Raw genomic sequence first — 25,350 nt, 5'->3', positions numbered from 1 at the left:
CAAATCAACGATCGAGATTAAGTCCCTAATCAACGATTAAGTTTAGATCTGGCTTGATCCATGACTTTTGGACCATTCTAACACAATTTTATATTAATACACATTAATATTTTGTTTTCCTTAAGTTTAGACTTAGGGACTCTATTAAAAATATTAATTATTTTAATATCTCCCAAACTGTTTAGAATCTGACCAAACCCTTTCCGGGTATTGGAGATCTCATGTGCCTTAGCCTCTCCACCAATTTTCGTGGCAAGAGCACACCCGATGCTACCCCAAATCAACAGTCCAGCCCAAGGGAAGAAGTTGTTCATCGAAGGAGCGCTGATTTGGGGTCTAGTAGCCTTAAACTACAAGACCCAAGTGTTAGAAAACCATCGTCTAGCCTCTAGAAGGAGGCCGTTAGCCTTGTAGGGCTTGTTTGCTTCTACAACTGGTGTTTTTCAAGCATTTAACTTTTGAAGTGTTTGGCAGGTGTTTTCTCCAGGGTCAAGGTCATTTTTGGGTTTGAAGGTGACAAATTTTGCTTGCAAAGGGAGGCTTCAAGGGTTTTGAGGCGTCTAGGCCTTGGCCATAGCCCTAAAAGGGTCATTTCACCCTAGTCGTAGCCCTAAATAGGCCTATAAGCCCTAGCCGCAGGCCTAATTAGGCCTTGTTGACCTAGCCACAGCCTTTGGAGGCTTGAGAAATTGGTTTGCAATTGATTTTGAAGGCTAATACTTTGTTTTGCAGCCCTATTATAATTTTGGGCAAGGGTTTGAAGAGTTTCTCATTGTATTTTTGCCATTGATCCATGAAAATTTGAGTTTGTTGGCTAACTATTGGTTTTGCAGGCTCATCATCCATTGAAGAAGGGTTTCAAAGGCTTAAAATTCGTTTGTTTCATCATTCTAGCCCTTTCAGGGCTAGCCGCTAGCCTTAAAGCCACTTCTAGGCTTGGCTGCAAGCATTAGAGAGCCTAAAAGTCCTAGCCGCATACTCTTAAGTGCGCTGATCCATCTTTGATCTTGCTTTTCTCACTAATACGTTTGAGTTGCAGGTCTTTTTCAAGGGCAACTCCATATTTTTGAAGACTACACATCAAGTTTTGGGGTTTGCACTTGCTAGATTTGCTCAATTAGCCTAGCCGCTAGGCCTAGATTTGCTCTAGCATGGGGTTTTGAGAGGATTTCCTTTGGTTTTCAGTCTAATCATTGGTGTTGCATGTTGGAGGCCTTGTAATGCTTGTTCAAAGTCAAAGTTAGCCGTCTTTATGCCCCCAACAAGACAAATTTGACATTTAAGCTAGGCCGCTAGGCCTAAGGGGTTTGATCCTCTCTCCCTTCCTGTCTTTTGGTGGCTGTCATAAACGATCAGATCTGAAGATTAATCTAACAGGGGCATAATCAAGTGGTAATCATCCTAAAGAAGCTTAAAAACACCTCTAAATAAGCCTAATAACTCTAAGAATTAACGCTCATCTCTTAAGGGCTTAATCATCATTGTGTTTGCTAGCTTCTCTTGTCAATTTTGGGACTGTTTTCACATTCATGACTTGCTGGTCTTATTTACATAAGCCTGGTGCATTTTCAAAGTGATAGCATTTGAGGAATCATTTGCAAATTAATTGCATAAGTCTTGCGTCTGGAGGATAGCTAATCATTTCATTAACTTGTCTTGTGCATTTTTGCATTGTCATTGCTAAGATAGATAGCTTGCCTCTTTGCATTACATTGTTTTATCTAGCATTCACTATTAATCACTATTGTGCTTATCTCTATTAGCGCTTGTGTTTATCTATTGTGCTTCATTGGCTTATGATCTAAATCGATAAATTGCTCTCATTTTGTTATTGTGCCTAAGTGTTAAGTAACATTATCCTAAGAGGAATTGAATGAGATCTTAATAAGCTCTAAAGCTCTTGGATAATTGAAATTGCTAATCTTGTTTCGTTGGGATAATGTGTTCTCTAAGTACTTCATCTAATTGCTCTTGTCATCTTGTATTGAATATCATTATAAGCATTTGGATTTCAAGTGATTTAACCTTGTTGGAGTACTTAACTTATTTAATAATCTCATTGAAGCAATCACTCATATCTGCACTTTCATTCTAGTATTAAAGGTGCATTCCGAAAATTTACCTCCAAGTATAAGCTTGGTTGTAAGAAGATAGGACCACCTTCTTCACACAATTACCCTCATTTACAGTCAACATAGGTGACCTTGCAGTTCTCTTGCAGGCAATCCCCTGTAGGAACAGAAACACTTAGGTGGTTAGAACCCCACAGGAGGTACACATACCCCAACTTGCGTTTGAGACTAGTTCTAAAGGAATTGAGAAGAAGGACTTAAATAGGGCATCTAATTAAAATCTATCAAGAGCTTGCATCTCACATAGATTTAGGTCTTGCATTTCATCTAGGGTAGAATTTGCATCTAGTGACTTGGAAATTTAATCTATATTGTGCCAGTAATTAATCTTAAAGGCATCGGTCTCTAATTCTGTAATTCATAATCTTGAAAAATCTAATAAATTTGTGCTTGATAATTTCACGTGCCATTTAATTTTAACCCAAGTTGCTAAGCCATTCAATTGTCTCCTGGACTTGTTGGTTCCCAACAAGTTTCTCATCATCTCATCCATAGGGAATACCCCCCTTAGCCTACATTTAGGAGACAACTCAAATGGATAGGGCAGGGATTAGAGTGACAACCACTGCCCTGAGCATTGTCGCAATTCTGTGTACAATTTGAGCAACAACAAGTAGCATTGGGAATATTCTCATGTGTGGGGCTAGTGGGCTAAGTGATGGGGTCTTGCACCCATAGATCCATGGTATTTTGATGACCCATGGTATTCTGATGATCCATGATAGACCGATGGTATTGCAGCCTTTGGAAAAGTATAAATACAAGGGTGAGTGATTCATTCTCATGCTTGGCAAGAGGGTTGAGAGGGCCAAAAGGGCCAAGCAAGGTCTATAGGGCTGAGCAGGCCTGGAAGGGTTGAGCAAGGCTGAGAGGGCACAAAGACATGTAGGAGCATGAGACATTGAGAGAGAGATTCTCTCAAGTAAGCAATAGATCTGCAAGAGTGATATTGTGGGTTTGCTGTGAGTGAGATACTCAGTTGTGTTGGGTCTGAGGAAAGAGGATGAAGTAGCAAAGGAGATCTAGGTCAGTCAGATCAAGGATGGATCTATGGGTTGATCTGCTGGATCAGAGCCAGGGTAATTGTTGTATATATAATTTCTTAGAGAACCATTATCCTTTGTACATGAGCCCCAACTTCTTGTTGAAGGACTAATAAGAATTCTGTTTTTGGGGCTGAATTTTTTGTGTTACTGTGCATGATCTAACTGCTAGTTTTAAAGTTTCCGCTGTGTAAAAGTTAGACACATCACTGTATTTCAGTCCATTAGCTGTGTAAAGTTAATAGCAAGTTGTTACCAGATTTGGTGTGTGTGTGCATTGAGTCTAGTTCCCAAAATATATTATATAACACCTTAGATATTTGTAGTGGCTTGACCGCCCAACACTATCCTTTTCCTTTTATAGTTATATGTTGAAGCAAACAAAGTTCGTTATTCAGATCAAATACTCCAGAAGACTTGGAATATAAAGATCTCCATTGAGATACAAGAATATATATTAGAAAGTATGAATAAGATAATGATACAGTGAGAGTGAGGGGCCTGCTTATATATTAGGCAGGTGCCTCTTCATGGAGAGTCATGTCCCATTTAGACATGCCTCTTCAACCTAATTACTAATTAACTAATCATTATTACAATTATCCTCATTTATCTATATTTATATTATTTATATATATTTTATTCGTAACATATGTTGGTCACATGTGATGCCACTAATATTAAAGGCAGAACAATAATCTGATAACTAAAGTTCATTTAATAATATCAATGCTGAAGATCACTGTTTGCTCCTCCAATATTATGTTGACAACACTAATCTGTATAGTATGGCTATTAGTCTGAAGCATCCTGATTTTATAGATAGTGATACGTTCGAACAGAATGTTTATAAGCATTAGGAGTAGGCTTTAAAGGAGAATTGTCTGTTACAAATGTACACCTTTAACCACCCTCTGCCGCCCATCTCGTGTCTTGTTCATAATGTACTAAAGTTGTGAAAAAACAAAGTAAGATAAATAATAAATACAAGACTCTTTAGTTGGAAGAGTTGTGAGGAAAATTTTCTGAATGCTATTTTCTTTGAATCAATAACTAGGAGTGTTAAGATAAACGAGATCAGAATATATTACTATACCTTGTTCCATTCTTTGCTAGCAAGAGTTATGGTCATTGATAAAGAAAACCAGATGGTATCTTTCAAATTTTTGAATCTTGTGATGTTCACCTCTAATAACATTTTCTTACAGCTAATCTATGACACTGTTCGAGGAGGCAGCTCAGAAACAGCAGGTTTTGAAAATTGTTTGCATTTTTTTCCACAGGAGATGTTTTCTGGCAGGTATTTATGATTTTAAGCATTTGCTTAAATGCTTGGGCATATTGTTGCATATCAGTTGGTCTATGAGTTTTATAAATTTTGTGAACTTTTATTTTGCAGGTCAGGATCATGGACAGGGGGGGATGGAAGTTGGGTAGAGTTGTCTGGAAAGATGCATGTCTTGGCTAGACTTCTAGCGCATCTCTTTACGAAGACTGATGATCGTATTGTTCTTGTCTCAAACTACACTCAGGTATAAGCATTTACAGAGCATGTTAATTTGCTGACGTTTGTTGAATTTGCTTTCCCCGTATTGATGGTCAAATAAAATGTTACCTTTCCAAGAAGAAATATAGGAACAAGAGCAATGTTCTCACCTGAAAGATTTGACACCAACTGCTGCTTCTGTTTTTAAATAATTACCTTACTTATTGATACTAATAATATATTAATATACAATCTTGGCAGTAAAGGACTTTGAGCTTCCATCTGAGTTCATGAGCTTGATTCCGTAATTATTTATATAGAAATGAGCGCTATTGATGGTGTATCTTAAGATTAATATTTTCATCGATTATAGTTTTGAAACCAATATATTTTCTGTTTTGATCCTGTTTCAGTAATTACTTGTTGACTATTGATGAAATTGCCCTTGTCTGATTTCCTTATATTAGTGGTCCACAGGGGTGTGCCCCTCACATTTGCCATGTTCCGGGGATGGGGAGGCACTTGGTAAAATGTTTCCCCATGTCTCCCTTAGAGAAACTGGGGGAAGCGCATGGGGGAATGTTTCCCCAGTGTGGGTGATACGTTCTTTGAAAAGAGGCGCATCTGGATGACCACGCAGTTTCTGATCCCCCAAAAATGGGGATGCCTGGGCAGCCCCCCTTGCCTCCCCCGATTTTTTGTTGAACAACCCTTTAAGACAAAACAGGGGATAGAGCTTTGAGGACTGGCCTTGATAACGAATGGCAATATTAAATTCTCAAAGCAAAGGTTGAGATTCTCCTTATCTGGCATTTCTGACATTCTCCTTTAGTTTACCTTTTCTATTCTTTATTTGACATCACATTCATAATTCAGCAGATTTAATAGTTTTCAGGACTGTAGGATTAACAGGATTATAGTGTTTCCAATGGATTGCACAGTTATAATTTGCATGGATGAATTGTCATTGTTTGTTTTTATCATTACTAATTTTATTTTTATAATTTTAGAAATGGGGATCCGTATGCTAGGGACCCTATCATTCCCCAGCCCCCCTCTGAATTTACCTAAAATTTGGGATTTGGGGTTGCTTCCACACGTCCCTCATGTGCATCTCCCCTTTCTTGGAGACTCGTTGGAACATTGTCCTAAATGTACAACAACTTCTTTTTTTGTTTTTGTTTCAGGGCCTTAATTTAGTATAATTTGATTATCTTTTAGTTAATGCACTGAGTTATTTATTTATTTAATTTTAATTTTAAATTTTTATTTTTATCACGAGAAAAAACCACTGAATTTCATTAAAACAAAAGCAGTTACATTTACATCTTACTGTTGTCCCCAATCTCCATAGTTCAACAAACAAGTATATCAGATAATGAACCGGAGCAGCAAAAGTGTCCATCTCAGTCAAAGATGCTGAAGCTAAGTGAAGGCCCACATTGAATCCAATCAAATAGCTGAAAACTAAATTCTATACTAAAATTTCTTACTACATAAGCATTCAAAATCTAAAAACACTGAAACAAAGTGGCGCGTTCACGATAGACCTTTACCGAAAACAGACCAAAAAACTGAAGAAAGATCCAGAACCTGCAAGTGTAACCAGAAAAAACCTGCTCCTCCTCTACAACGTGGAAGCCCCCGAACTGCTTACAGAGCCGTTGAAAAGAATGTTGTAATGGATAACTTCAGGCTGAACAGAACAACCTCTTTTGGAGAGGATGTCAGCCACCGTGTTTTGTTCTCGGTAAATATGGGAAAAGGAGATGCACTTGAAAGACACCGTCAGAGCACGAATTAGCTACATTCAATGGAATAAAGAAGGCGTCCCAAAAGTGGATCAACCTTGAGCCCATTCAATGACCGATTTGGAGTCACCTACAATATCAATCTCCTTGATGACCAGCCAGGATGCACACTGCAAGACTCCCCACAGAGCCACCATTTCTGCTCTACTTTTAGTTCCAGTTGCCCCGAACCAGAAGAAATGATAGGATTGGCCAGGATTTACCACAATATAAGCCCCACACCCAAATTCCCCTCCCAAGGATGCTCCGTCAAAGTAGCCCACCGATGAAGACAACCCGATATCTTTAAAGACACTAATTCTTCTGTGTGGCCTAGGCTGCCATGGTCCAATCTCTTGAAACAATGCCAAGATCTTCATGCAGGTGGGCCTCACATTAGGGACAATTTGTTTAAAAATTTTGGCGTTTATCCTCCTCCAAATGGCCCAAAAGATGTACAATCGGAGTGATCTATATTTCTTCTGATCCTCCGTCCAACTTGTGAGACATGAACCAATCGTGGATCTATCCACCGCTAGATTTATTTTGAAATACTTAGACACCTCATTCCAAATATTAATAGCAAAGGAACAAACCAAGAAAAGGTACACCACCTCTTCATTTGCCCCTCCGCACATAGGACATATCCCCAGCCCCTGGAATCCCATTCTAGACAGATTCTCCCATGTGAGAATCCGTTTATGATGAACAAGCCACAAAAAGCATTTCAATTTTAGTGGAGCCTCCCATCACCACATATTTGTCAACCAAGGATCGCAGATACCAGGCTTGTGCCCCTAATAAATATAAGAATATGACACTTTAACTGAAATATTACCTTCAAACTCATTTCCACCCCATGCTAGTCGGTCTTGCTTCTCGGACAACATGATACCCGTGTGGCAGAGCTTGTATCTATACCTCTCCCACTTGGCCTCAAAAGTCACCGGGAGCAGAAGATCACTACAGTGCAGCCATGTTGGAGAGGGTAGTAGAGATTCGTGATGGCAACCAGTGTGTGCTAGAGAATATCGACCATAATCATTGAGATATTGTTATATGGGCATTGAGAGGAGATGATCTCCTACCAAACCTTTGATGGCATCTAGGTCGATGGTGATATTATCACCCTTACCTACCTCCCATTTTAAGTTTTCACATGGCTAGGGCTTGGCTTTCATCAGGCTATGCCAGATATATGACCAAGGTTACTTGGGAGCAGGAGCGGAAGCGACATTTTCAGAAGCTCCTGGTTTGGGAGCGATTCCGGGAGCGTTTATATATATATATATATATATATATATATATATATATATATATATCTATATATTTATTTATTTATTTATATTTTGATGCATATATGTCAACAAAAGCATGTAGAATGATGAAGTAGATATAAATAGCATAAAAAATGTAGACTGAACCATATAACAACAATCATCTAGAAGTTATAATCTACATCAATCATGTCCCCAAGTTAGTAACATACAACATATTGAGGCTCATGATTCTTCAATCTTAAAGTTTCAAGCTTTCAAAATTCAATATATAACATTTATCATAATTGATCACCAAAGTTGTACTTGTAAGCTAAATGTAAGCATTACAACAAAGAATATCTAACATGAAATGAAACAACTTTCAACTTTCACGAAGCATCATATTCATAATTCATTACCAATGAGTTATAATTTCCAACTTCAAACTTCAGACTTAAATTGTCATATATTGTTTACAAAATATATCATAATAAATATGAAAGAGTCAACAAACATTAAAAGTTAAAACTACTAGAAACTAGAAAAGACAAGTAAATCTATCATCTAGAACTTCCTCTTGCCGCCACAACTAATGTCTAATTTCTGAGTAGGTCGTGGTGGTCTTCTAGGAGTCTCTTCCCGCACAGTGGCATAACCAGAACCAGAAGGCAAATGCCCTCCATGTGTGGATGTACATGGAAGTGACGATAACAAAGGAAGAAGACTTGGAACTCGAGCACTGCTACTGGATGGTGGGGTGGCATGGTTGTTGTTACTTCATCTTCATCTCTCATAAGTTCTGCTTCTAGTTCTTCAAGATGTCAAATGCCATCCTCCAAATTATCGTCCTCTGGGTGGTTGTCCCAAATTTTATATGTTGGATGCTCATAAGCTTGATCACAATAATGACTCAACAACCTCAAGTTGTAGTGCACATAAACCAAGCTTTCTGCCCGGTTTTCATTGAGTCTGTTTCTTCTCACATTATGTATGAAGCTGTAGGTGCTCTAACACCTCTCTGCAGAAGAAGTATTTACAACCTGTGAGAGAACTTTTTTTTTTCCAATTTTGGCAAAAGTCCCATGTCGCCATATGCTTCCCACCATGTGAGAGCATCAAATTTGTCTCTATCTTCCGTTGCATGCAAAAAACCAAACAAACCTGTGCAATTGAAGTATCTGCCTAATTCAAGACGCAGATTAGCACACTCCTCCCTGTCAGGTACCAACTTGTCTAATGCTTGCATATATCCTGTAGATACCTCTGGATCTGTATGGGGTTTGATCGTAACCCCACCCCTAGGTGTAGGTTGGCCCAACCAAGATGGAGAGTAGTATTTTGGCATAAGGATATATGCCAAGGCATGTAGTTGAACATTAAGTTTATTCCACTGTGTACACACACAATTGTGAATCAGTGTATACAAGTTGGGATCATCTTTTTTGAACAATATCTTTTATTTGCCCCAATATGGTATCCATCTGCTCATACACCTTACCAATCACTGGTTTATTTGTATCTGCAAAACAAATCATGTTATAAATGGGCTTGGTGAATTCAAATACTTGCCTCACACGTGCCCAAAATAGACCATGAAGAGTGGTCTCCTCCACCTATTCAAAACCTTGCTTGTCAGCTGCATTTGTAGCCCTTTCCTTTAATACTTGCTAGTGTGGACTTGATACCATGCTAGCCGTTGACTCTCATACCTTCAAAAGGCGCATAAAGGTGAGGTAATAGCTAGCAAATCTAGTCTTCGCAATCTTCAACAACTCCAATCTTGAGTGCCTGCGGAAAAGCCTATGGATATTGCTATGATTTGTAATAAGTTTTATCATTTGTTTGCCTTTCTTGTACAAATCACCAATCCATTTGTATCATTGGTTTTTGTTCTTAATAATATCATGCATCAAAATGTTCATTGTGTGAACTAAACACCCAGACCAAAATATGTTGGGGTATTTATCCTCAATAATTGCTCCCACTGCCTTACAATTAGCAACATTATCAGCGATGACTTGGATGACATTGTATGGCCCAATACATTCAATTGTTTCAAGTAATGTTTTTGCAATGTTGATGACAGTCTTGAACTTCTTTGAGTAATCATATGCTGAAAGAAAGATGACACCACTAACAGATACAACAGGAACACTGATCAATGGCTTGCCCTTTACATTTGTCCATCCATCAGATACAATGGACATCCCATGCTCAGTCCAAGAATGTCATTCTACTCAAAGAATGTGATATTTTTGCTTTTTCATGATCAAGTCCAATGGTTCTAGCCTTGTCATACCTAGGGCTCTTGTATCCTTTAGGGGCACCATTTATGGTAGAAACCATTTCATGCCAATAAGGTGAGCAAAGAACATTGAATGGTATCCCACATGCATAGATAAACCGGTAAATTTTTGAATCCACATCATTCCTACACCCTTCATCAAGGAAACCCGATATGGTTCTACACCTTAGAGAGATGTTTGGCCCTGTGCCTCCATATCCACTGCCTTGGGAGGATGCTGAAGGAGTTCTTTGTACATGTTGATGTGATTGTGAGTTATGTTTAAAGAAACCCTTTGATGTTTTAGATTTGTATTGGGCTTCCCTCTGTTCCCTTATGTATTTGGCTCTATCTGTTGTTGACACACTTGCACAAGTTTTGATTCCTATTGGTTTATCTTCATCCCATGACCTTTTCCCATAGAGGTGCCTTCAGGCACGTGTGTATGAACCTGTGTAAGTTTTGTTGCAATGGGGGCAATTAAATTTAGTGTTTCCACCCCCTTTTCCTCCTTCAAGCCTAGAAACATATTTTCACCAGTGTTTTACAAGCCGGCCGTTTCGAATCCGACTCGGCCGTTTCGAACCGGTTCATTACCTGCTGGAGTGACTCGGCCAAGTAACCGGCCCGGTGGACCGAGTCACACATGACTCGGTCAACCCGGCCGGGTCTGATATGACTCGGCCGAGTCACAAGGGGACGGCTACAGGGTCTTGGTCTAGGAATTTTTAGCTTTGTTCCAGGGTATAATCAGGTTCCATTGCTCCTATACCTCACTGTTTCGCTGTGTTTCCTTGCTGAAGTGTTCTTCCAAGTGAAATTTTCCTTTTGTATTCACTGAGTACTCATATTTTAAGACTCTTCTGATCATACTTTTGTCATTTACTAGCAATAACTAAATTTTCTGGGTTTGATATGAGATGTATGAGTCTGTTTGAGAAATCTATTCATATATGTGGAACATTTTATAAACTGTCCTGAGAACAGAATTCATAAAAATCACCTACAGCCTACAGGACATTGTCTTCTAATTGTTTGCTTAAATCTCCCAAAGGAAGCATACCAGAGATATTCTACTTGGGAATCTTACAGTGGTATTCAGAAGCCTTCCTTTAAATCACTGTGTTATATATCTGAAGCATTTTGATGGCTGCTCCTTTGGTTCTAAGGGAATTTTTGGGCTACGTGTATAGGTCTATTTGCTATTACAGGACCACATTCAAATACAGTCTATGAGGCCGATTTTATATGTAGTCTTTGGGATGGAAATTCTCCCCATATGCATCGCCATACCTCAGATCAGCTGCTTCAGAAAGGCTGCAACTCTGCACTTGTATAGATAAAGGAGCCAAATAGCCTATCTTGGATCCAGATCAGCCCTGTGCAGTGTGGAGTCTGGACCAGAGAAGGGCAGTTTCTTATATGCCTGGGTTAGCCGCAGTGGAATGGAGGTGTTTTAGGTTGGAATCTGGATGAGTGAGACAATAACAAATAGTATGCAGCCCTAAACAGACTGTGGGTATCTTCTGTTGACAATGTGCTGAGCCACTTTCATGTCTAAGGTTGGACTTTCAATGTCACAGAGATGCTCGCACATGAAATTGTGATCAATATACTTCAAAATTCAAATAATGCTCAGAGAAGGAGGCTTCAATTTTTAAGAAGCTCGAACCAAACTAAAAGACTTAGGTCTTCAATAGTATTAACTTATTAAGCCTTTCAAACTCAAAGGAACTTGGACAGGCCTACACACTTAATTTAACTGGTATTGTAGCATAATACTGTCTCGGCCTCAATTATTTTTCTATGATACCTTCCACCATAGAGGCAAGGGATTAAAGTGTTATTGTCACAGTCATGTTTTTGAGATTCAAAATTGGAGTTTAGGCTTGCAATTCCTATGCCAACTGTGTTAGGAGAGTATTAATGTAGAGTGAATCCCATCAATGGATATGCTGTCATAGCATGATAGCTGCAGATATCACATAGATAGGAATGGGACATCACATAGATAGGATATCACATAGATAGGAATGGTTTTCTTTAAAATTATGTTTAAAATCTTTAAAATTATGTTTTTTTATAAAAAAAATAAATATTTAATGTATTTTTTACAACGACCGAGTCATTGAAATCGAGCCGGCCGAGTCATTACCGTTTCGGAGTCGGAGTCGGAGTCGATCCTCGGCCGAGTCGGAGTCGGAGTCGGAGTCGATCCTCGGCCAAGTCGGAGTCGGAGTCGGAGTCTTAAAACACTGATTTTCACAATGGGTTTTGGTCTTGTTTAGTTTTTTGGGCCGAATCATGTTCACTCTCTTCCTCCTCACCAAGGTACTCCTCTCCAGGGTTTTCACCAAATCCACTATAACCCACTTCTTTATCCTCTTCTTGATCAACCCTCCTTCTACTCTCCAACACCATAATAACCAAAAAAGGAACCAAGAAGAAGAAAATGCCAAGCCATCTAACCATGATGTTTGAACTTCGAAGTTTTGAGTCCGCAAAAAAATGGAGGAATGGGAATGGGAAATAGAGAAATTTATTTATTTAGCAATGGAGATAAAAAATGCTAGATTAGAGTGTAGATCCTACTTCTTTGGCCTTCAATCCCAAGCTCCAATCTCCCCTTGCAAGCTCCTCAAGCTCCTCCAAGCTCCTCTCTCGAAGCTCCAAACTCTCCTTTCCCCAAGCTCTCTTGCTCTTCTTGTTCTCAATGAATGAAGTTAATAATGGGGAGGGGGGAGGATCTATTTATACTTATCCCCCTCCCCTTTCCCCCCCTTTCCTCTCTCCTCTGTTGCATGTCGTCGCCTTCCCTCATGGCTGCACGCGTTTTGTTGGTCGGGAGCGTTTTTTCAGAGGGGAAAACGGTCAAGAGTGATCGCTCCCCGACCACTCCCTCCTTTGAAAAAACGCTCTCGGAGTGTACGGGAGCGGTCAAGGAGTGAACGCTCTTGATCGCTCCCCTAAACACTCCCGAAAAAACATGGAGCAGTTTTTTTGTTAGGAGCGCACTCCCGACTAGCTCTCGCCGGAGCGCGAATTGGGAGCGGGGACGTGGGGGGGGGGAGGCTCCTCCGCAACCCTGATATGAACCATTCTTTTTTTCTGGCACTCCAATACAAACCTATCCCTCTAGATTTAAATTTTTAAGGTATTTCTCCCTAATAATCTGATACCATATGTTTGTTCCATTAAAGGCTCTCCAAAGATTCTTTGTGAGCGAAGCAAGATTAAAGACCTTAGTATCTCTGATGCCCCAACCCCCTTCTGCCTCACTTTTGGTAATTGTTTCAAGACTAGCCAAGTGAAATTTCTTGCTCTTACCAACACTGCCCCATAAGAATTTGGCTATAATTGCATCTATTTTTTGGATTACATCCTTGGGTAAATGGAACATGTGCATTCAATATACTGATATGCCCTGTAATGTGTTCCCATAGGGCTAACTTCTTCTCAAATTTTGCAATAAGCCAATCCCAATTCAGACTCTCGTAATTGTTTGACTATAAGTTAAATCCCAAATACTTGAATCCTCCTGCCAACAAGCTGACTTTAACGCCAAATAAATTTGCTATCTCTAGCATTGTTCTGATTTCTCCTAATTCATGATGAGTCTCGAAGATTTCTGGAATTTGGACGTGATTTGGTAAAATGCCCTCCATTCTGATATGTTTGCTTGTCCAAAATAGGTTGTTGCGCCTTGAATTTATAATTATCATTTTTTTGAGAAATGCATCATATATTACTTCACGGATCCAATATTTACATCAATTATCATAGGGCAAAGAGAATTACTGCAATCACACAACATAAAAAAGAGATTTCTTCCCGAAAAAGATGGAAAGGTGAGTATACGAGCATGTGCCTTGATGGTAAAGGAGTTGACTTCCTTGCAAAAAGAAATGAATTTGGTTTTAGGGCCTTAGTTTGCTATAACTTAGTTATCCCCTTTCTATATAGTTAATGCACTGAGGTTATTGCCTCTTGGCTTTATAATTATTATTATTCTTATTTTTGAGAAATACATCATATATGTTGAAGCTTGTGGTAGCTTCGGAAGGTCTTATGCATAGGCTTGGTGTCTGAACATGTGGAATATGATATATTGCCTCTTTAGGTGCTTGCTTGGTGAAGTGATTTATGTCTTCTTTCCTACGTTTAACTGAGGAAAAGTACAATAATTAAATTCAATTAATTATTGTGGATAATTAAGTCATTTTCCAAGGATAAATAATTTAATTATTTAAGTGCCTTAGAAATAATCTCAACCATTGATCTCCAAGATTTTCTAGAAGGGAGATTAGGGTTAGGGATATGAGCTTAATGAAGATTATAAAAGAAGCCTAGCGAAGAGGTGAAGGCACAGGAACAAAAGAGAGAGAGGTAGCTACAACATTTTTGGGAAAATAATTTTCTCGAAGGAGAAAGTGAATTTTGTAAAGCGTGAGGTTCAGTTCGATTCATGAGAAGGAAAAAGAATATCAAGATAACTTTGAGGTGTTTCCAAGAGGCTGATTTGCTGGGAATTGGAGTGGCCAAACTGCCGAAGTGAGGAGGCGCAATTGCTGGGGAAGCTGATTTGCTGGGAATTGGAGTGGCCAAACTGCTGAAGTGAGGAGGCGCAATTGCTGGGGAGGCTGATTTTCTAGGGCTGAGTTGTGAGTGCGCAAAGGCCAAGTGAGAGATAGCCATAGAGGCCTATTTTTTGGTTAGAGGTGGGCTGATTTTCTTCAGGCCAAATTCCTTCAGAGGTCGATATCTTGTTGGCCAATTTTCCATGGGCCGAATTATTCTAGTGGGGTCGAGTTGCAGGTTCTAGTCATTGCATTTTTCTTTGTAAATTCTCTGTGGGTTGGAACCTTGATTTTCCAGATTAATAAATGACAAAGAATTGTTGTGAGTGAATTATTTCTTTTGCAATGTGTGATTGGTGTCTCCAATTTATATTTATTGCACATATTTCTAGATGTTAAAATACCAGTGATTTTATCTTTTGGCAATTCAGGATTTATTTTGTTAATTAAATAACTTCTTGGGATTAAATAACTGTTGTGAGAAAATAAATTTGGGTTGTGTTGAACGCTGGAACTTGACTGCCTCAACATCGGGAAATACCACCCGATCGGGAGCTTAAAATAAATCCCTCTTTGTTGAAATTGGTGGGTCTTGTTGACCACTACGTGTCAACGACCCATAGCAGTACACCCCCTTTTTTTGCAAAAAGGGATAGTGCCTGATCGATGTGTCTGTGCCTTCTAGCCATCATCATCAGCCTGACCAAGATGTTATAATGTAAACCCATTTTGCATGTATATGATGTAAATAATCTTAGCAGATCTGTGTCATGAATGTAATGACCTAGGTAAACCTACTTTTCTAGTGACGATCTACATTCTGGGAGATTTTTTGTCTCACGGATCCATTTTCAGATGGTCGGCAAAGTTTTCCTTCAGTGTTACCCCAAAGCCAGAATGGATTTTGTCACTAGGATCTTAGGCGATTCCTAGTGTTCTAGATCAAGTCTATGTAAAAGTGATTTGGGAATAACCCTAACTATTTGGTTAGGTTATTTTATTACAAATTGCTTGGTCTGCTGGATTATATTTGTGTCACAGAAATGGGTAGTCTGTGAGAGTCTTTTACAAATGGGTTTTCTCCCTTGAGATGTAAAAAATATGAAAATGAGGTAAAGTGTCTTGAGGGTTGGAAAAATAATTTATCCCCTCATAGGTTAATTAATTAAATTTTCTGGCCAAAAATTAATTAAAATCCTAAGTCAGAAATTTAATTAATTCTAGGTCCTAGGTAAATTTAAAATCTCCGAAGGCAAAATTCATCGGTCTTTAAAAATCAAAATTTAAAAGGTTCTGGGACTAAGGTAAATTAATTATTTTGATAAATTTTAAGCCTTTGATCTCTGGGATTAAGTCAAAGTCAAAATTTTGGGGAAATTAACTAAAAAATTTAATTTTTGAGTTAATTAAAATGCATTTAATTAAAAAATTTGAATTTCCTCAAATATTTAAATATTTCGACGGATGAGATTAAAAGAAATTTTAATCTTCATCAACGGTCGAGATTGCTTTGACGAGGATCACTCGAACTAGCCATTGAAGGATTTATCTTTAAATAGGAAGTCATTCGTTAGTCAATTCATCCGACCTTTGAGTCATGTGTTAAGCGAAAAACTCGTGTAATTTTTTTGGATAATAAATGAAGTCTTTGGGGTTAAATTTTTGCCGGTGTTACTTTTCATGGAAATAATGTAAGATGTGTCGTTTTCATGCATACATTTTTTTAGCCATTGATGACAGCTTTTGAAGAGTGATTTGAGTATAGGTATCTTGCTTAGTCGCTGGGGTTTAAGTGATAATTTAAAATTTGAATGTAATAGCACATATCTCTATTTGTCTGAATTTTATTATTATTTTCTCGCTCTATTTTGATGGTTGGATTGAGTTTTGCAGGAAAATCTTGATTTTTAGATCATCGGGCATTCGAGGAATTTTTCAGTTGGACCAGGCAACTCCCGATCCATATTTTCTGAAGAGCCTAGGTTAATTTGATCCCGGGCTTATCATAAGATTTTATTGGTGATGAATGAAGAGTTTTGAGCTAAGCACCTCCTTTAAAATTTAAAATTTTAATTTTTTATGTGCAAATTGATGAATTTGGCTGTTGAGAGCCTTAGATTATCAGATCTGGGAGCGGCATTAGACTCACACTCCCCAGATCTGATAGATCTGCCATTCCTGTGCATAGATCTATAAAGTTTTTGGGTTTTCTAATTTGTGCTTCTTGGGTTTTATTTATTTTTTGTAGATTTGCATTCTGGGTATTTTTGTTTTCAGGTACAGGTTGCAGATTTGAAGGTGAAGTTTGATTTGAAGCCAGATCTAGGCCCTGGAGGGTAAGATCTGGCCTGAAAATCATTTTTGCAGGAATACTATCTAGCTTTTTGCTGTCCAAGGGTTTTTAAATTTTTAAATCTGGAAACAATTTATTATTTTTAGGGTTTCACTAGTAAATTTTAAGCAGAAACCTTTTGCTGCTGCTTGCATTCTCCACGTTGCAAACGACCTCTCCTCTTTACCTGTGTTTTTCGCCCTCTTCGACCTGCATCCATCGCCAAGCCTTAAGCTCACCCTTACTTTCCCTTATCTCTCCATCGCTCAACTCGCTCAAATGTAACTTTTTGCTGCGTTATTCCTCAATCCGCTGGCCTATTTCTTCACACAACCCTCTCCTTGCTCTTCTGCTATCTCTATTCCGTTGCCATCACATCTGTCAACCTGCAAGAAAAGATTGCTCGCTGTCTGTCGCTCCTCCCTCTGCAGTCTGCATCCTCCATTTCTGTTGCCTACATGCGATCCCTCAAACCCTCATGCGTCCATCCCTCCCACGCTACCTAAACCCTCAGCTCCGGCTCCATCCCCTCGTAGTCCCATCCACCTCGACCTACAATCGATCTCATTGTCCGTCGACCACCTACAACTCCCTTCATCGCTTTCGTCTCCTCCTGCTCAGTCCTACCATTCTTCCCCTCCATACCTTCGGCCTCCTCTCGCTACATTCCTCTCCTTGCCGTCGCCGCAAACTTGCATACACAGTAAAACAAAAACACTTCGACCTTCTTTTTTTCATTTATCCCACTTCACTTGTTTATGCACGATTTAGGTTTGATTTTTTTATTATTTTTTATGTGTCATTAGGGTTTTAGGTTAGTTATTTCTTTTGTATATATAACCCAATTGCATTTTTTAAGCCTTTGTTAGATTCTTTTTATTTTAATTTCGATTTTCTATTTTGACTTTTGTTTTTAATGTTTTATTTGATTTGATTTTCTCCCTTTTATTTTTTAACTTGTGATTTTAAAATTTTTATTTTATTTTCATTGAAAAAACTTTAAAAAATTCTAAAATTTAAAAATTTAAAAAATAAAAAAAAATTCTAAAATTTGAAAATGAAATAAATTAAAGGTGTATTGGCGCTTTCACATTAAATATTTTTATTGTGGCCTATGGCCCATTAAAAATTTATTTTATTGACCCTTTGATTTGTTTTACTTCCTCACCTTTCACATTAAAGCAGTGGCCTAAGGAATAATTGAAGTGCAAATTTAAAATTCTTGGTGTTTCTGATATTAAGTGAAAAATCTTAAATTTTCATGATTTTTCTATGGTCAAGGTGCGATAAATTTTTAAAATCATATTGACTATTGGAGAAAGATTAATTTTGCTAGATCACCTTGCATGTTAAAGTTTTGGGCATTTTACATTTTAATTATTCATGATCGTTGCTTTACCACATTTATAATTTTTTTTTGGATAACTTGTTTTATTTAGTCCATGTTTAATTGAAATATTAAAGGCACTTGTCTATAGTCATTTATATCTTGTGATTGTGTCTTATTTTCATTAAAGACTCTTCAAGCACTCCTTCTCCAAGCCAGAATCTTAGCATAGAGATGCAGCAATCAATCTCAATTGACCGAGACTCGCTTTAAATTCATCAAGTTGTTCATCCTTAAAATCTCCTAGAGCCTGTGTTTCACAGGCTATCCTCATCCATTTACCTCAGGGACTACCCCACTTGACTTGTCTAGGAGAGAGTCTAAACGGAGTGAGTAGGATTAGAGTGACAACCCTTACTCTGAGTGTTGTCGCGGTGCCTAGACACTTTGTGCGACAACAGGTTCGACTGGTATAAGGGACCAATTTTCTGTTTTAAAGAGATTTATTATAATAACAAAATGAAACTAATGAAATTATTTTATAGCTAATGATAAAACTACTAAATAAACTTATTCTACCTATTTTCCGGGATAACTCTTCTTTATATGTGACTCAAATAAAGATTTCACAAAGTATATAACAATGTAGATTATTTAATACTTTTATGCAATGTTCCACCAGGACTCTGGGATGGGGAGACGTGGGTGCGTGGAGACGCACAAGGGGGACGTGTGGGAGTACCCTCAAATTTTAGGGAAATTTAGGGGGGACGTCAGGGTATATATATATATTTTCCTTTTCCTTTTCAATATATATATATATATATATATATCAAATTCATATTCAATAATGAAAGCATAAATACAATGATACATACATCATTGAATTAAATAATGAAATACAATGATTCATCCATAGATCACAAGATTCAATAATCAAATACTCCAATCCATATTCATTATTCATTATTCACCTTTCTAGAATCTACATTTATTTAAAAACTAAATTCATCATTCATCATTCTAGATTCTAAATTGATTTAAAATAGAATTCATCATTCATCATTCTAGAATCTAATTAGTACTAAGCAAATAGACTATAATAGACACTGAAATTTGAATACTGGAATCGTAAATTGATATAACTAAAACTCAAAAACAGTGGAGTGATGAGTCTAAAAGTCACTCTAAATTACAAAGTGGGCTTGGTGCTCTTGATTAAATACTAATTCCATACCCTTGTACATGAAAAAATGCAATGGAAACATTGCAATCCATCGAATTCTTAATTCCTGAAAAACTGTTAAGTCTGCTAGATTTTGAGTGAGATTTCAAATTCCACTTTCTCCATATGAAATCCAATGAGGTCGGAACCACTCTCAAACATCCGGAGTCATTTCATGGTAATGTTAAAAATTTAAGTAAAAGGATGAAAATGAAAGATAAAGGAGAATGCCACTTTTACTTTAAGAATTTAACATTACCATGAATTGCATAGCATTAGTAGGGAAATATGGTCAAATACTAGGTTTTCCCTGTCATAAATCATTGTTTAAAAGCAAATTTAATAGGGGATGCATAGCCCATATTGAGGGGAGACGCCCAGGAGTCCCCCTTTTGGGGAGTCGTGTCCCCCACACTGGGGAAACGTCCCCCCTGCGTCTCCCCAAAAGGGGGATGTGGGGAAACGTTTCCCCAGATGTCCTCCCGACCCGGGTGCGTGGGGTGCAAGGGGTGTGCACACCCGACCTTGGGAGACGCATCCCCGTGGAACACTGCTTTTATGAAAAGAAAGCATATATGATAAACTAAATTAATTAAATAGTTAATTAATTTAGTTGGTTAAAACTCAATCACATAAAATATCTCGTTATCTCATACTGATACATAATCACAAATCATTCAATTATGCATATGAATAGTGATAATGACTGATTGTTTTCAAAGAATTTATACAACGAAATAACATATAAGAGATTCACTATCTAATTCAATAACACACAACAATAACATAAAGATAATAGTACCCGATGCATTAGCGTGCTGCTTATGAAAAGATAGCTTTTAGGCTCAACTTCTCAATTAGATAACTTTGGATCAAACAATAATGCAAGTTCAAAGCTGTCTTCTCAAAATTTCGAATCCCTTTCTAAAATAATGGGATGCATCAAGGCATCATAGAAGCATTGAAAGCAAGAGCTCGGGACATCATCGTAGAGAAGCAATGAAAGACGGTTAGAATCTATGGAGGTCAAGGATATAGCTCTTGGGAATCTCATTGAAAACAGAAGTGGCAAGGGCATCTAGTACAAGGTTCATCATACATCTGTCAAAAGGAAACATTTGCTGATGGGGATACTTTAGATCCTCAAGATTCTCTGATGAAATCTTCGTTGAAAGGTTCATCGATCATGAGGGGAAGCAAGTGTTTCATCAAGAATTCCAAACTTGTGGAACATTGGATGATGTTACAATGACATAAAAGTGAAGCAGATCAAGGGATTGAAGCTATTTCAATCAAGGAAGTTGCTGCAGGAAGTCTGGATGACCCAAAAGAAAAATGAGGTATGTGTGCTTACATTTGATATTGTGGAAGTCATGTTATATGGTTGCAGGTAACATGGATCAATGCTCTACCTTGAGAACATCAAAAGGAAGGATCTCCTCCCTCAAAGGAATGCAACAATGCATTGATCACACATTCACTAGATGAAATCAACATAATATGTCCTCATATGAAGTATGAGGTGGTTGACAACAATTGAGGAACTCTGATTGGAAGCTCCTAGGAATGAGATGTGTGAAGAAAGGAAGGAAGAGATCATGGAATATGCAACCATGGTAAAGGTAATCAACATTCGAAAGACCAAGATGATTTGACTGGGATATCTCCATGAAAGATATGAAGACTCTGATGGAGTCTGAAAAAGAAAGAGACCCTTGACAATATATATCTTTGGGAGATGTATCGATATATATACTAGATGTTGATGCAAACTAGAAGATGTTATGAAACCAGCTCAAGAAAAGATAGAAAAGATAGATCAACGCCTTAGAATTCAGCCTCTTCGAGGGGGCAACCTTCTTTACATTACATAAATGAACAATTCTTGGATGATACAAATGACAAAACCTCCTTTCTATATATAGGAGTCTAGGGAGTCACAATATAATCCAGCCGACCTAACAATAATAATATAAAGCCACAAAAATAACAATAGAGGGATTCTATGGGGCACAGAAATAACAATATGGGGGTAATAGGGGCACACCAATATAAATAAGGGGTATAATTACAATAGTAATGGGGTAATCACTAGTATTATAGGGACCCAACATGCCCCTCTCCTTCAAAAAAGTGTTGTCCTCAACGCTTGAGTAGTTCTGGATACTTCTGCATAAAATTCTCATCCTCCCATGTGGAATCTTCAGCGGATAAGTTCTTCCACTTGATAAGATACTCTGAAATTGATCGATTTCGTAGCTGTCGAGTTCTTGTTTCTGTGACTGCTTCCGGTTCCAATATAATTTTTCCTTCCTCGTCAAGTTCTGGCAATATTGTTTGAATTGGGAGCTTGTCACCTATAACCTTCTTTAAACATGAAACATGGAAAACTGGGTGCAATCAAGAAGCTGCAGGAAGCTCCAATTTGTATGCCATAGTACCAATCTTTTGCAACACCTTGTACGAACCATAATACTTTGGTGATAATTTATTATCCTTCTTAGCTTGCTTTAGGGACATTTGCTTATATGGTTGTAGCCGTAGGAATACCCAATCACCTACATCAAAACTTCTTTCACTGCGATGTTGATCTGCCTGTTGTTTCATTCTATTTTGTGCCAACACGAGGTTATCCTTTAAGAGTTGGAGGACTTGTTGTTGATGTTCGATGTGATGTTCCACTGCCTGAACCTTAGAATTTTCTCTTAAATATGATGTGATGGATGGTGGTTGATACCCATAAAGTGCCATAAATGGGGTCATTTTTGTTGCTGTATGGAAGGAAGTGTTATACCACCATTCAGCCAGAGGCAACCATTTGACCCATTGTGTCTGTTTATCAGATACAAAGCAACGAAGATATCCTTCCAAACATTTGTTTACTATCTCAGTTTGCCCATCAGATTGAGGATGATAAGATGAGCTATGAGCTAACTGAGTACCAAGAAAAGAAAATAATTATGTCCAAAAATTTCCAGTGAAAATGGGATCTCTGTCACTTACAATAATCTTTGGGTTTCCATGTAGCTTTTGAACTGTTTCCATAAATGCAGTAGAAACTGTACTGGCTTTAAATGGATGTGATAATGCACAAAAGTGTGCATACTTGGTAAGTCTGTCAACTACCACCATGATGACACTCTTTCCCTTAGACTTGGGTAAACCTGTGATAAAATCCATTGAAACCTCCTCCCAACATTGGCTTGGAATGGATAAAGGTTGTAATAGACCCGGTGTCTTAATTGTTTCAACTTTATTTTTCTGGCAAACCAAACATTCTGCCACAAACTTTTGAATATCTGATTTAAGGCCATTGCAAAAAAATTCCTTCTTAACCTTGTGGTAAGTTTCTAAAAATCCTGAGTGCCCTCCTAAGGGAGAACTGTGCAATTCCATAAGAATCTTTTGTTTTAGCTGGGAATTCTTACAGAGGTATAAGCGATCTTTGTACCATAACGAATCATTTTGCCAGCTAAATGTATCAGAAGTACTGGAATCTTGTTGTAGCTTTCGAATAAGTGCCCACACTTCTTCTTCATTCTTCCATTCCTCCCTTGCTTCGTTTATCCAATCTGGTTGGATAATAGAAATGGCACACAACAATGCTTCCACATCCTCATCCTTTCTTGAGAGTGCATCTGCCACCACATTTTGCTTCCATTTTTTGTAGATGATTTCAAAGTCATAACCCAACATCTTTGTGACCCACTTTTGTTGCTCTTCAGAGGATAATCTTTGTTCTAAAAAGTATTTAAGGCTATCATGATCCGTTTTTACCTTGAAGTGTCTTCCCATTAGGTAGGGTCGCCATTTCTTAAGTGCATGGAGTATTGCCAACATTTCCTTCTCATAAATAGCTTTGCTTAAAAACTTTCCCTTGATTGGACGACTTTCAAAAGCAATGGGTCTTTCATCTTGCATTAGAACAGCACCAATTCCATTTCTTGAAGCATCACATTCCACAATAAAGGTTTTTGTGAAGTCCGGTGTAGCTAAGACCGGTGCTTGGCACATTGCCTCTTTAAGATGTTCAAAGGCCTTTGTTGCTTCCGGAGTCCATGAAAATGAATCTTTCTTCAATAATGTTGTTAGAGGTGCTGCTATTCTCCCATAATTCTTAACAAACTTGCGATAATACCCTGTCAACCCAAGAAATCCTCGCAGATGCTTTATGGATGTGGGGATTTTCCATTCCTTAATGGCTTTAATTTTGCTAGGGTCTACCTTAACTCCTTCATGAGATACAATATGACCCAAATATTCCACCTCCTGGACTCCAAAGAAACATTTGGATCTTTTTGCATATAATTGTTTCTCCTCCAATAGTTGTAGCACCCTGTCAACATGTTCAACATGATCCTTCCAAGACTTGTTGTAGATTAGTATATCATCAAAAAATACTAACACAAATTTTCTAAGGAATGGTTTGAAAATTGAATTCATCAAACCTTGAAATGTTGAAGGTGCATTGGTAAGGCAAAAGGCATGACCAAAAATTCATAATGACCCTCATGAGTTCTAAATGCCGTTTTCGGAATGTCTTCAATCTTCATTCTGATTTGATGATATCCCGAACGAAGATCCAACTTGGTGAAGTAAATTGATCCATGCAATTCATCGAGTAATTCATCAATAACAGGAATGGGGAACTTATCTTTAATAGTGAGCTTGTTGAGCTCCCTATAATCTGGACACATGCGCCATGATCCATCCTTCTTGTGCACCAATACTACTGGAGCTGAGAAAGAACTTTGACTCGGTTGAATTATACCAGCCTCTAGCATTTCTGCAACCATACGTTCAATTTCACTTTTTTGGACATAGGGATATCTGTACGGCCTGATGTTTGGAGGAACACTTCCTGGAATCAGATGAATAGCATGATCATGATCACGCATAGGTGGGAGACCCTTGGGAGTCTCAAATACCTTGGAATGATTGTCCAAGACTTTTTGGAGATCTGGAGAAATAGATGATTCCAATGTGGAAACATCTAGCGAGCATAATTGTGCAATTACACCTCTTTGCTCCTTTTTTAGAAGCTTTGTCATACCATGAGAGCTGATTATCTTTCCTGGTTTCCCTGCAATACCCCTTAATTCAACTTCCTTTCCTTCCGTAGAAAATTTGATGAAAAGTTCTTGAAAATTAAAAGCTATTGTACCCAAGGATTGTAGCCATTGGACTCCTAGTACAACATCCGCACCTCCCATTGGGATGGAAAGCATTGGGCTAGTCAATACATATTCTCCCATGGATAGCTTGATATTATGGCACTTTCCAGAGCAATTTATTGTTCCTCCATTTGCAATCATCACTTGACACTCTGGTGCTGGATATAGGAAGCAATTCAATTCTTTTGCTACCCTACAATGAATAAAATTGTGGGTGCTTCCTGAATCAATCAACACTATTACCTTTTTCTTCTTGATTTGTCCTTCTATCTTGATGGTTTGAGGAGTGGTAATTCCCGTCAATGCATTACAAGATATGGTCGGATTTATTTGTTCTTCATCTAGGCTTTGTTCCTGAAGTATATCTTCTTCTTTTGACCTTTCTTGCTCCTTTTCTTCTTCCTCTTCACAATCTATGTAGAATAATTTCTTCTCAGCACACTTATGACCTTTAGTGTATTTGCTATCACAACTGTAACAAAGCCCTTTTGCTCTTTTTTCTTCCAATTGTTGTGGTGTCAACCTTATAGGTTGTGGAAGACTAGGGGCAACAACACTTCCGTCTTTATAGTTGTGAGTGGTATGCTTCCTGGTTGCCATAATTTTGCTTTCCATTTTTCTTGCTAACCTGAATGCCTTCTCTAATGAATCAGGTTCCCAAAGGCGAACATCATGTTGGATATTATCCTTTAAAGACCCTATGAACACATCAATCCTATGC

General features: G+C 38.1%; 1 protein-coding gene across 2 annotated transcripts in view; it reads left to right on the top strand.

Annotated features, from left to right (window-relative positions):
- RAD54 (DNA repair/recombination protein) overlaps positions 1 to 25,350 on the top strand; it is a 254,808-nt gene that overhangs the window by 130,411 nt on the left and 99,047 nt on the right. For both annotated transcript variants that reach the window (XM_089386127.1, XM_089386128.1), the window contains 2 exons: positions 4,384 to 4,475; positions 4,575 to 4,707. In XM_089386127.1, coding sequence (XP_089242253.1) covers positions 4,384 to 4,475; positions 4,575 to 4,707 — 225 coding nt within the window. The remainder of the gene's footprint in view (positions 1 to 4,383; positions 4,476 to 4,574; positions 4,708 to 25,350) is intronic.

This window comes from Pinus tabuliformis, chromosome Q (assembly GCF_031772625.1).
Source record: "Pinus tabuliformis cultivar Carrire ecotype Pingquan chromosome Q, CPIR1, whole genome shotgun sequence".
Lineage (NCBI taxonomy): Eukaryota > Viridiplantae > Streptophyta > Pinopsida > Pinales > Pinaceae > Pinus > Pinus tabuliformis.
This window is presented reverse-complemented; position numbering and strand designations above follow the sequence as displayed.